Genomic DNA, 13599 nt, shown 5'->3' with positions numbered 1-13599 from the left:
AGAAAAAGAAAATCTTATTGGTTCCTTTCTAAAGTTGACATTTTTAGGGCATTTAGGTGTGATGGAGAGGAGTCCCCCACCTAATGCCTCCCTTTATGAACCAGAGCCGAAAGAATTACTTGACCATATATTACATTGGTGGCCATTTATTTTGAATGGACGTCTTGCAATGTTACATTTTCCTTGCGGTAAAATATGCAGGGGAAATGTATAGCCACTGAACTGAGGACCGGAGGGTAGAGAATCCAGGTCCACGTCAATCAGCCAATCTACGTAACTTCATTTTAAAAATAAGTGTTGGTGAGACATCTCCTTTATGGCTGTAAGAATTGTATGAAAAGGTATGCAACTAGTCTTGACTGCAGTATAAGGCCTCATGCACATGACCGTTGTGTGTTTTGCGGTCCGTAAATTGCGGATCCACAAAACACGGATGGTGTCCATGTGCGTTCCGCAATTTGTGGAACGGCGCGTACAGCCATTGATATAACTGCCTGTTCTAAACGGACAAGAATAGGACAGGGCATATTTTTTTTGCAGACCACGGTACGGACCAACGTATGCGGACAGCACACGGAGTGCTGTTCGCATCTTTTGCGGCCCCATTGAAGTGAATGGGTCTGCATCCAAGCCGCAAAAACAACGGTCTTGTGCATGAGGCCTAAATTGATTTGCAGTACACTATAATACAATATTATCCGCTTCGGTCTACATTTGGATTGAGAAGCTAGGGGATACAGTACACGCTTATCCCTTCTAAGGGTCTATTCACACATCCGTTGTTTCTTTCCTGATCTGTTCCGTTTTATGCGGAACAGATCTGGACCAGATCTGGACCCATTCATTTTCAATGGGTCCTGAAAAAAAATCGTGCTGTCCGATTTTTTTTTTTTTCAGGACCCATTGAAAATGAATGGGTCCAGATCTGGTCCAGATCTGTTCCGCATAAAACGGAACAGATCAGGAAAGAAACAACGGACGTGTGAATGGACCCTAAGGATCTATGAAACCTGGCTTAAGCTTGTACTGTATGTACAGTACGTACGGTCTGATAACTTGTACACAGACCGGGAATCTTCTTCATCAGTGGACTTGTACCTTAACAACAGTACAGAAATTGCCTTTCATTGCAAAATTTCAGTTTTCAGAAGCCAAGTTCCAAAGAAAAGACTGATAATAAAACAAATAAAACAAAAGAAGAACCAACTCAAAAAATACTATCACGCCACATTTCCAGGAAGAAATTTGTCTATAAAGTTTAATTATACCTTAAAACAACATTCCAGTTGTGAGCTCAATTATGTAGGTCAGTAACTATAGGTCAAATGTGGGGGAAAAATGGCGCTGCATCTTATAAAGTGAATACCAATGAGCACTTCCATTACAGGAGTTGTGGGAAATGGTGAGTGTAGCACTGCTAGTATTACTCACCACTCCCTGGTCTGCTGTCTCCTGACAGTGCGCACTACGTCCTGACGCTGTACGCTATCACCAGATTCTGTGCGACATCAGGTCACAGTGCAGCACTGCATAAGTATCACAAGTGGCTGTGTTGGAGCAGGAGAGGTAAGTTGTTTTATTGACCCTAATCCATATGCCAGGGAGGGGCTGGAAGAGGAAGCAAGGGTGCACAGAGTGCCATGGACCCACCTTCAGTGCACTTAACTGCTCATCGGCATATGGATTAGGGTCAATTCACACGTCCGTAGAATGGGTCCGCATCCATTCCGCAAACTGCGGAACGGGTGCGGACCCATTTATTCTCTATGGGGCAGAAATGGATGCGGACAGCACACAGTGCTTTTCCGGAGCGTGCCCTCGATCTTCCGGTCCGCGGCTCCAGAAAAAAATAGAACATGTCCTATTCTTGTCCGCAATTGGCAGTTCTATGGGGGTGCCGGCCGGGTGTATTACGGATCCGCAATTTGCACTACGGACGTGTGAATGGACCCTAAAGGTACCTTTTCTCAGGAATGAACGGATCGCTAAGTGAAAGGTATCATTACATTAGGTGAAGCTAGCCCCACAAAGCATTGTGCCTCGTTTATGAGTGGATATCCTGGTGAACGACTCGTTTTAAAATACGGACGTGTGAATGGACCCTAAAGGTACCTTTTCTCAGGAATGAACGGATCGCTAAGTGAAAGGTATCATTACATGAAGTGAAGCTAGCCCCACAAAGCATTGTGCCTAGTTTATGAGTGGCTATCCTGGTGAAAGACTCCTTCTAAAAAAACGCTCCATTCACACAAAAATACAGAATGAAAGGACTCACAAAACACACAGAATAAAAAAATAAAAAAAACTCATATATCCATGAAATAGGAGGATTTAAAAAAATGCACTACAATTTACACATTCTGAAAGGCATGTGCATGTCCTCATTCAGGTGTATACTGGACACTGGCGCTCACGGCGGAAACAATTGGGTGGGGCAGGAATTAGTGTCATTCTATTGCTTAAACAAACGGTGCTTTATTTTTCCAGGTGTAATGTTACACACAAGTTTCCATTAATAAACAGAAGTTCAAGTGCCACAGATAAAAATGACTTAGCGCTCGAGTTTCCTAGTTTCATAATGACACGACTTGTGTTGTGAAGATAACCTGGTACGTCACAGTTATATCACCTTTCAACGTCAGTTTTGCTGTGGTCATTGTGGCAGGATTACTGGGCTGTAAAACGATACAAAGTAAGAAAAAAAAAGTTTAGTAAGTGCGCTATTACAGTAAGGCATACTCGTGACCATATTATTATTTTGATTTCAATGGGACATCAGTGTACCTCCATCGGCTGCTGATTTCATACAGACCCAATAGATGTATAGTGTGTCAGATTGCACTATGTAATAGTAGTATTCTCCATTGCTTCTAGGGTAGAATAACAGCATAATATGACGCCACATAGAGCACCACACAGCAGCACACAGTGCCAACGGCTTCATAGTATGGAGCTGCAGGGACATCAATTGCCACCATATACACAGAAGCTTCTGCCATGTGCATGGGGCTATATAATGTTGTGGAATGGGCGAGTATTTAAATGCATACCAGTAAAAGGGTAATTTGGGTTATCACAGAAATCTAGATATCATTAATGACAACATGGGATTTCCTAGATCAGAAGGGAGCAGAGGGGATACACAGCAGAAACTATGGGGGTAATTTGCGAACTCATATACGTCAGTTTTCTAATTGCGGCGCATATAATCTCTGCGACTTTTCTTCACTCACGCCAGGTCCGAAAAAGGGGGCGTAGCGTGGGCAGGGAAGGGGGAAGGTCACCAGGCCCATCTCATTTATCATTTTCTACACCTGTTTTAGGCGTAGAAAATTTTCTTAATTCACGCCAGCAAGGATGCTGGCGTAGATTTAGACCGGCAGTGGATGCGCTGAAGTTACGTAGAGGCCAGCACCTCTACATAACCCCGCAGCGCAGGGTTTATTGAGGGTGTGTTCACATCACGTTTTATGCCTCCTATTGACGTATACGTTAGAAAAAAAAAACATGTTCATGTATCATGCAGAGTCCGGTAAAAAAAAAAAAAAGTATACTTTTTTTTACAATGGAATTCTATGGTTAAAGGATGCCACTGTAAATCATCAGTCTAAGGCATTCGTTTAACGTATATGTGAAACAGATGGGAAAAACGTCATGTGAACACAGCCTAAGGCCTCATGCACACGACCGTTGTGTGCATCCGTGGCCGTTGTGCCGTTTTCCGTTTTTTTTCACGGACCCATTGACTTTCAATGGGTCCGTGGAAAAATCGGAAAATGCACCGTTTGGCAGCCGCATCCGTGAGCCGTGTTTCCTGGCCGTGAAAAAAATATGACCTGTCCTATTTTTTTCACGGCCAACGGTTCACGGACCCATTCAAGTCAATGGGTCCGTGAAAGAACACGGATGCACACAAGATTGGCATCCGTGTCCGTGATCCGTGGCCGTAGGTTAGTTTCATACAGACGGATCCGAAGATCCGTCTGCATAAAAGCTTTTTCAGAGCTGAGTTTTCACTTCGTGAAAACTCAGATCCGACAGTATATTCTAACACAGAGGCGTTCCCATGGTGATGGGACGCTTCTAGTTAGAATACACTACAAACTGTGTACAAGACTGCCCCCTGCTGCCTGGCAGCACCCGATCTCTTACAGGGGGATATGATAGTACAATTAACCCCATCATATCCCCCTGTAAGAGATCAGGGCTGCCAGGCAGCAGGGGGCAGACCCCCCCCCCCTCCCCAGTTTGAATATCATTGTGCGGGCCCCCCCTCCCCTGTTGTTAACTGTTGGTGGCACAGTGTGCGCACCCCCCTCCCTCCCTCCCTCTATTGTTTTAATACATTGGGGCCAGTGTGCGCGCGCCCCCCAACCCCCCCTCCCTCCCTCTATTGTTTTAATACATTGGGGCCAGTGTGCGCGCGCCCCCCCAACCCCCCCTCCCTCCCTCTATTGTTTTAATACATTGGGGCCAGTGTGCGCACCCCCCCCAACCCCCCCCCCCTCCCTCCCTCTATTGTAATCATCATCGGTGGCAGCGGAGTAGAAGATTTTCATACTTACCTGGCTGCTGGCTGCTGCGATGTCTGCGTCCGGCCGGGAGCTCCTCCTACTGGTAAGTGACAGGTCTGTGCGGCGCATTGCTGTCACTTACCAGTAGGAGGAGCTCCCGGCCGGACGCAGACATCGCAGCAGCCAGCAGCCAGGTAAGTATGAAAATCTTCTACTCCGCTGCCACCGATGATGATTACAATGGGGGGAGGGAGGGGGGTGGGGGGGTGCGCACACTGGCCCCAATGTATTAAAACAATAGAGGGAGGGAGGGGGGGTTGGGGGGGCGCGCGCACACTGGCCCCAATGTATTAAAACAATAGAGGGAGGGAGGGGGGTTGGGGGGGCGCGCGCACACTGGCCCCAATGTATTAAAACAAGAGAGGGAGGGAGGGGGGGTTGGGGGGCGCGCGCACACTGGCCCCAATGTATTAAAACAATAGAGGGAGGGAGGGAGGGGGGTGCGCACACTGGCCACCAACGAGTTAACAACAGGGGAGGGGGGGCCCACTGGCCACCAATGAGTTAAAAACAGGGGGGGGGGGTCTGCCCCCTGCTGCCTGGCAGCACCTGCCAGGCAGCAGGGGGCAGTCATGTACACAGTTTTTTTGTATATTCTAACCTGAAGCGTCTCCATCACCATGGGAACGCCTCTGTGTTAGAATATACTGTCGGAAATGAGTTTCACGATGTAGCTCATATCCGACAGTATATTCTAACATAGAGGCGTTCCCATGGTGATGGGGACGCTACAAGTTAAAATATACCATCGGATTGGAGAAAACTCCAATCCGATGGTATAACAGAACTCCAGACTTTACATTGAAAGTCAATGGGGACGGATCCGTTTGAAATGGCACCATATTGTGTCAACATCAAACGGATCCGTCCCCATTGACTTGCATTGTAATTCAGGACGGATCCGTTTGGCTCCGCACGGCCAGGCGGACACCAAAATGACTTTTTTTTCATGTCCGTGGATCCTCCAAAAATCAAGGAAGACCCACGGACGGAAAAACGGTCACGGATCACGGACCAACGGAACCCCGTTTTGCGGACCGTGAAAAAAAACGTCCGTGTGCATGAGGCCTTAGACTGTGTAAAACGCCAGTCTTAATAAATGACCCCCATCTGTCTTCATAGCATTTTATGCCAACCACTAGTAATAGTGAGCTAATAGATTAGTTAGCAGTGATCTGTATGTAGTTGTAACGAGCAGTGGTTGTGGACCTACTGTACCAACCAACCTGATTGGCTTTGGGCTATCTCTAAGGGTGTTATTCTGTAGTCCCCTGGTTTTCATCCTTTAACATCTATATAGGGATCTGGTCTTCACAGCAGGGGAGCCACCAGGCCACTACCTCTTGAAATAGTCCTTGTGTAGTTTTTGGCTGACATACAGGGGTCAGGCAATATTTATAGTCAGGAGACAGGCACAGGTCAGGGCAGATGGGGTTTAACGTATCCGGGAAACAGGTCCAAGGTCAGGGCAGGTGGCAATGGGTCAATACAAGAAACAAGGTAAGGTCAGAGCAGGCAGCAGAGAGTCAAAGTCAGTTAACAGGCAGGAGTTTGGTACATGGGTAGTTAGACAGAATAATGCATTTTCACTGGTTAAATATAAACTAAGAACCTAAGCTCAGGTGCCCTCCCCTAGATAGATGCTCCTTAAATACCCAGAAATGAACTGTGGTAGGATGAGAAAGAATAAGGACGTGAGTGCGCTGGCCCTTTAAGAGCAAGGGAGAGAACATACGCCCTAACACAGCCCACTTGAGAGAGAGAGCACAGGCCGCAATGGGCTGATAGAATGACAGTGGCCAGGCCTGCTACAGATGACAGAAGAGAGCATACGGGTCTGGGCCACCAGTGAAGCAACAAGAGAAGTAGGGTAAGATATGTGGAGCCTGTGCCTGCTCAGAGAGGGGCAGCAGCGGGCATGGGCCGCCATCGTAAAAGTAGGGACATAAAACAGCAATACAATATACAATGCACTTTGTCTAACAATACTTAAAATGTTTTCTTCTGGTCACCAAAGCTCATATTTGCGAAGAAAATCTAGGAATGAGTGGAATAAGACAAACTACACCAATCCATTAATCCAACGCCACCACACCTGGGTCTGTTTTGTACATGGGGCCTAAAGATAAATTATGATGATCAAACCCCTCGCTATCTAACTTCAACTCAAGCCTTACATACATCATATCCAGCAGGGGGTATCCAAGTAATAGAAACAGTTTTCCGCTGTCCAGCATCAACCACAGCTTTCACTGGTTCTATGGTGAATCCCTTCTGTTGTAAGAGCTGCACATTGTCCCAGACGAATTCCACATTCTGAAAAAGTGAAAAATAGGATTTCAAAAGTAGTTATGCTAATGTGCATTAATACACATTCATGTCTGGCAATTAATTGATCTCACTTGATTGGGACTGCCCTTTTAGAAATGATATGGGCAAGACTCAACACTAAAGTAGGAAAATACAGTAGGTCATATTTTCTTAATCTTTGAGTGAAATTGCTAACAAATGTAATCTACTGAGCGTTTTTCACCAATACCCTTACACTTTTATCAATGACTAAAGATTGCAGCAATAATAACATATTATTTGACTGAGGCTTTGGAGCTATTGACAGAACAAGGGCTCCTATATATATATATATATATATATATATATATATGCACAAGAAGAACATGACCCCCATTCACTTCTATGGGAGTTAGAGGAACAGCTGAGTATGTTTGCATGCTGGGAGTTGTAGTTTCACATGAGCTGGAGTGCTGAAGGTTGCTGATCCCTGGCCTAGGAGATGTTGTTAGTAATGGTGGATGGAGTCCATGAATGGCCAAGTTATGTTCTTTTAAGGAGTATTCCCATCTTGGACATTTGTATAATGTTAGAAATGTCTGATAGTGGGTCCCAGAGGAGGGTCCCACACCTTCTATCTCAAGAATGAGGCCCCAAAGTGAACCAAGAGCAAGCTGGGCACCTACCATTCAACACTATAGGACTTCCATAAGTGCTGGCTTGGCTATTTTCAGAAGTCACATAATGGTGAATGGAGTGGTGGGCGCAGTTGTGCAGCGTCCTCCCCATTTACTTTGGGGCCCAGTTCCTGAGACAGGAGCTGGTCCCATTCGATATGCTACGAAAGCCACTTGTGGGTCAACCCATTTCGGTTAAAGGGGTTGTCCAACCAGTACATGTTTGTTTTTGTTTAAATGCTAAAAAATAAAAATACTAAAAAGTGATCTCACCGTTCCCATGCCATTTCCATTCCAAAACTACCTGGGTCCCCAGTCGTCTCTACTCCTTGGCACCTCTCGACACACAGGAAATGACTGCTCAGCCAATCACTGGCCGCGGTGGTAACCTATCTTAGCCAGTGATAGGCTGAAGTCATTTTCTGTGTGTCGAGAAGAAACAGGAGACTGAGGGCATTGGTGAGGTATCACTTTTTTTTTAACCCATTCTGACCCCTTTATAAACAGATAAAAGTATGAGCGTTTATGTAATTGATCTGATATCCAACCATAATTTTCAGATTTCATCAAATCACCACCTCTTTTAATCCTTTACTTCTCAAATGTGTTATTTACCTTTTTGGTGGAAGATGATAATGTACGTATGCAGCCGATATACAGCTCCCTGACAGCCGGTCTCAACTCATCCTCCGTCTGGGTATATTCAAGGGTTACAAGAAGTGAACTCACAGTTTCGGCTGATTCTTAGGAAGAAAACATGGCTAAATAAGTGATTGTTGCACATACAACTGATGAATAGTATAGCCTTCGTCAGTGCATTAATGCTCAGTCTACAACTGAAGGCCTACACGACAGCATAACATATTTCCAGCATCTTCTGTTTGCAAAGAAAACAAGCATGACGTCAGGCTAGGAAAATATGCTCCACGCAGAGCCACTTGAGAGATGATGTCTGGCAGAGATTGCTATTGACGTCAATGAGGATATTAGACTTTATGCCACCAGTCCCAAGCCAGCTGGGGAATTAAAATACATAGAGCAGAACATATAACATACAGGAATTATGCAGTAACTGGCATGACGTTTAATAGGGAATCACAGAATTACCACCATTCTAAAATATAACCTTTAATTGTATTTAAATAAAAGTCAATGCACCCTTATCTATACAAAAATTAGAAAATAAATAAATACAAAAAAGAAATCAAAAAGTAGGGTCTAATGGTGTAACCCATCTAAGGCTGATAGGGAGGTGGTTGAGCAGTTGTGTTGGGCCTATAGGGAAAAATGTCCCTGATACTGGCCCTGATGTAGATGATCCTGCCTATATACGGAATAGCCGCCCTGATAAGGGCGATCCCGTCTCTCGTACCTCCTAAAAACCCTAAGGAACCCTAGCGGGAGAAGGAACACAAGGATTAATGATCTTAATAGAAGACCTATACTAAAGTACACAAAATAATAAATAGAAAAAGTACCCGAAGGAGATTAAATGTGGCAGTCAATAATCCAAAAGAAAAAGGTGAATATATATAAGATAATAGAAATGTCCAATACCGTCCCTACGCGTTTCGCCTGGTTGTTGTCAGGCTCATCAGGGGACAAAATTGATCATGGAAGACCGACACCAAAAGTACTAAAGTGATATTATGTACAAGAAGATTTAATTTTTGATTTATGAGCTTTTTTAGAGCTATTTTAGATAAAATAATAACAATATAAGCCGCTGGCTCTAATGAGAATAGTAACACCTGTCAGTAAGATAACTGAATATTTGATACGGGGGATACCTAAGTAGCCGGTGGTGGATCGAGAGGTGGGGGTCTGGATTGATAAACTCTACAGATCCCCAAATCTCAAGAATTCCAGGGAGTGGCTAAGTGACGGTATAACACTTTATATATACAATGTATAATCCGAATAAGAAGGTCCCCCTGACTAGCTGCAAATTAGTTATAATATGAGAGGACACCACACATGAAGAGTCTGGACAAAATTAGATAATTAGATCAAGATATGGTATAGACGATGTTCAATAGGTACCACAGAGAGTAGCTATTTAGATTATAGCAGTGCAACAAGATAACAGGCAAATAGTGCTATTAAAGCACATGGTACTTGCGTTCCCTTAAAAAGTTAGGGGTCCACATATTGAGTCCATAGATGAGGAAGCCAGAGTCAGATGAAATGTTGAGGTGGCGCTCAGGTGGTGATGTGCGGCAGGTAGCGTTTAATACAATGTGATAAAAGAGCGTTTCCATAATTAAAATAATATGAACAAGAGAAAGTTGCTTGTTTTTAACATGTTTTTAGGGAATTCTCCAAAGGCTAAAAGTTATGGATAAAGTGGTTGCTTTTTGCTCCTAGAATTTATATCCATGAATGTGCAGCCTTGAAGGTACAATACATTATTTATGCTGAAAATCAGTAGAGTGCTAACACACTTCCCCAGCATTAGCAATGTCACCAGCACAGTATATAATGGGGCAGATTCATGAAAAACGTGTTATAGTAAGTTGCCCACAGCAACCATTAACATACTTACCAACATTGTATTCCGTAAATTCAGGGCGAGTACGCTCTGCCATCAGATTGTGAAACCTGCCCACGAACACCCAATTATGGGTCGGGATTGCATAGGCCACACTAATTTTCAGCCCTGGAGAGCCAAAATTTACAGGGACTGCCTTGCAAATTTGGGACTGTTGGCAACTATGCACTTATAGGACAGTAGTCATTTTTCAGAAGAGGAGTCTGGGAATTGGTGGATCTGTAGCTAGAAAGCTGAAAAGGAGTTCACCATGGAAGTGTTCTGTTAATTCCTCAGTTAACATTTTTTTTTTTCTTGAACTGGAGGGTGGCTTTAAATTTTATTTTTTATCAGATCTTTTGATAATTGTTTGTAAGAAGAAGCTTTACAGAAAGAACCCAACTTACCTTCGTCATTTACTGGGACTATGCTGAGAGAGTCAGTGGGAACATCTATGGGATCGCCACCTTCAACAAACATAATGTGATTTCTGGCTACTCCCTTCAGGTCGATGGTGTGTGCTATATGCTACAGAGAAAAAAGAAAGGCTAAAGTAAGAAGCCACTATATCATTTAAGGTGAATTCACATGCTACGGAATTGCTGCAGATTTTCAGTGAGGACAATGTACTGGAAATCTGCAGCATTTCACAATATGATAAAGTGTGTGCCTGGAGTTTTAAAATCCACATGTAATGTTAAAAATCAAGGTGCTTTGAGGGCATCCTGGAGATAAACTAATCCACAGATTGTCAATGCTGATATGGATTTGAGAAAGCATTGGATGAAATCCACATCAAAATCTGTATACAATACATTTAGGAATCTGTTGCTCCAAGAATGTAATATTTGATTGGGATATAAAAGAGCTCCCAACATACATGCTAAGTGTCCATAGCCTTTCATTTCCAAAGGCCAAGAATGTCCTTTTGGCCTCTGCCTGGCTGGCATATTGCAAAAAGTAAGGAAGCTATTGCGTCCAGTTTATATATATATATATATATATATATATATACACACACACATACACATACACACAGTCAGGTCCATAAATATTGGAACATCAACACAATTCTAACATTTGTGGCTCTATACACCACCACAATGGTTTGAAATGAAACAAACAAGATGTGCTTTAACTGCAGACTGTCAGCTTTAATTTGAGGGCATTTACATCCAAATCAGGTGAACGGTGTAGGAATTACAACAGTTTGCATATGTGCCTCCCACTTGTTAAGGGACCAAAAGTAATGGGACAATTGGCTTCTTAGCTGTTCCCTCATTATCCCAATTACAATGAGCAGATAAAAGGTCCAGAGTTCATTTCAAGTGTGCTATTTGCATTTGGAATCTGTTGCTGTCAACTCTCAAGATGAGATCCAAAGAGCAGTCACTATCAGTGAAGCAAGCCATCATTAGGCTGAAAAAACACAACAAACCCATCAGAGAGATAGCAAAAACATTAGGCGTGGCCAAAACAACAGTTTGGAACATTCTTAAAAAGAAGGAACGCACCGGAGAGCTCAGCAACACCAAAAGACCCGGAAGACCATGGAAAACAACTGTGGTGGATGACCGAAGAATTCTTTCCCTGGTGAAGAAAACACCCTTTACAACAGTTGGCCAGATCAAGAAAGAACACTTGTCCAGGAGGTAGGTGTATGTGTGTCAAAGTCAACAATCAAGAGAAGACTTAACCAGAGTGAATACAGAGGGTTCACCACAAGATGTTAACCATTGGTGAGCCTCAAAAACAGGAAGGCCAGATTAGAGTTTGCCAAACAACATCTAAAAAAGCTTTCACAGTTCTGGAACAACATCCTATGGACAGATGAGACCAAGATCAACTTGTACCAAAGTTATGGGAAGAGAAGAGTATGTAGAAGGAAAGGAACTGCTCATGATCCTAAGCATACCACCTCATCAGTGAAGCATGGGGGTGGTAGTGTCATGGCGTGGGCATGTATGGCTGCCAATGGAACTGGTTCTCTTGTATTTATTGATGATGTGTCTCCTGACAAAAGCAGCAGGATGAATTCTGAAGTGTTTCAGGCAATATTATCTGCTCATATTCAGCCAAATGCTTCAGAACTCATTGGACGGTGCTTCACAGTGCAGATGGACAATGACCCAAAGTATACTGCAAAAGCAACCAAAGAGTTTTTTTAAGGGAAAGAAGTGGAATCTTATGCAATGGCCAAGTCAATCACCTGACCTGAATCCAATTGAGCATGCATTTCACTTGCTGAAGACAAAACTGAAGGGAAAATGCCCCTAGAACAAGCAGGAACTGAAGACAGTTGCAGTAGAGGCCTGGCAGAGCATTACCAGGGATGAAACCCAGCGTCTGGTGATGTCTATGTGTTCCAGACTTCAGTCTGTAATTGACTGCAAAGGATTTTCAACCAAGTATTAAAAAGTGAAAGTTTGATTTATGATTATTATTCTGTCCCATTACTTTTGGTCCCTTAACAAGTGGGAGGCACTTATGCAAACTGTCATAATTTGTACACCATTCACCTGATTTGGATGTAAATACCCTCAAATTAAAGCTGACAGTCTGCAGTTAAAGCACATCATATTTGTTTTATTTCAAATCCATTGTGGTGGTGTATAGAGCCAAAAATGTTAGAATTGTGTCAATGTCCCAATATTTATGGACCTGACTGTGTGTATAAATATATATATATATATATATATATATATATATACACATACATACAAACAGTACAGACCAAAAGTTTGGACACACCTTCTCATTCAAATAGTTTTCTTTATTTTCAGGACTATGAAAATTGTAGATTCACACTGAAGGCATCAAAAATATGAATTAACACATGTGGAATTATATACATAACAAAAAAGTGTGAAACAACTAAAAATATCTCATATTCTAGGTTCTTCAAAGTAGCCACCTTTTGCTATGATTACTGCTTTGCACACTCTTGGCATTCTCTTGATGAGCTTCAAGAGGTAGTCACCTGAAATGGTCTTCCAACAGTCTTGAACGAGTTCTCAGAGATGCTTAGCACTTGTTGGCCCTTTTGCCTTCACTCTGCGGTCCAGCTCACCCCAAACCATCTCGATTGGGTTCAGGTCCGGTGACTGTGGAGGCCAGGTCATCTGGCGCAGCACCCCATCACTCTCCTTCATGGTCAAATAGCCCTTACACAGCCTGGAGGTGTGTTTGGGGTCATTGTCCTGTTGAAAAATAAATTATGGTCTAACTAAACGCAAACCGGATGGAATAGCATGCCGCTGCAAGATGCTGTGGTAGCCATGCTGGTTCAGTATGCCTTCAATTTTGAATAAATACCCAACAGTGTCACCAGCAAAGCACCCCCACACCATCACACCTCCTCCTCCATGCTTCAGGTTGGGAACCAGGCATGTAGAGTCCATCCGTTCACCTTTTCTGCATCGCACAAAGACATGGTGGTTGGAACCAAAGATCTCAAATTTGGACTCATCAGACCAAAGCACAGATTTCCACTGGTCTAATGTCCATTCCTTGTGTTCTTTAGCCCAAA

The 13599-nt window shown here is 43.4% G+C and overlaps 1 protein-coding gene across 1 annotated transcript in view; it reads right to left on the bottom strand.

Annotated features, from left to right (window-relative positions):
- Positions 1-2450: 2450 nt before the first annotated feature.
- Positions 2451-13599, bottom strand: part of CFAP74 (cilia and flagella associated protein 74) — a 202839-nt gene continuing 191690 nt past the window's right edge. The window contains exons 36-39 of the mRNA XM_044281876.1: positions 10478-10598; positions 8156-8283; positions 6756-6890; positions 2451-2675 (exon numbers count right to left, since the gene is read on the bottom strand). Of these exons, the coding sequence (XP_044137811.1) occupies positions 2574-2675; positions 6756-6890; positions 8156-8283; positions 10478-10598 (486 nt within the window). The 3' untranslated portion in view covers positions 2451-2573. The remainder of the gene's footprint in view (positions 2676-6755; positions 6891-8155; positions 8284-10477; positions 10599-13599) is intronic.

This window comes from Bufo gargarizans, chromosome 2 (assembly GCF_014858855.1).
Source record: "Bufo gargarizans isolate SCDJY-AF-19 chromosome 2, ASM1485885v1, whole genome shotgun sequence".
In the NCBI taxonomy this organism is placed as follows: domain Eukaryota; kingdom Metazoa; phylum Chordata; class Amphibia; order Anura; family Bufonidae; genus Bufo; species Bufo gargarizans.
The sequence above is the reverse complement of the archived record's forward strand: the minus strand, read 5'-3'. Positions and strand labels throughout refer to the sequence as shown.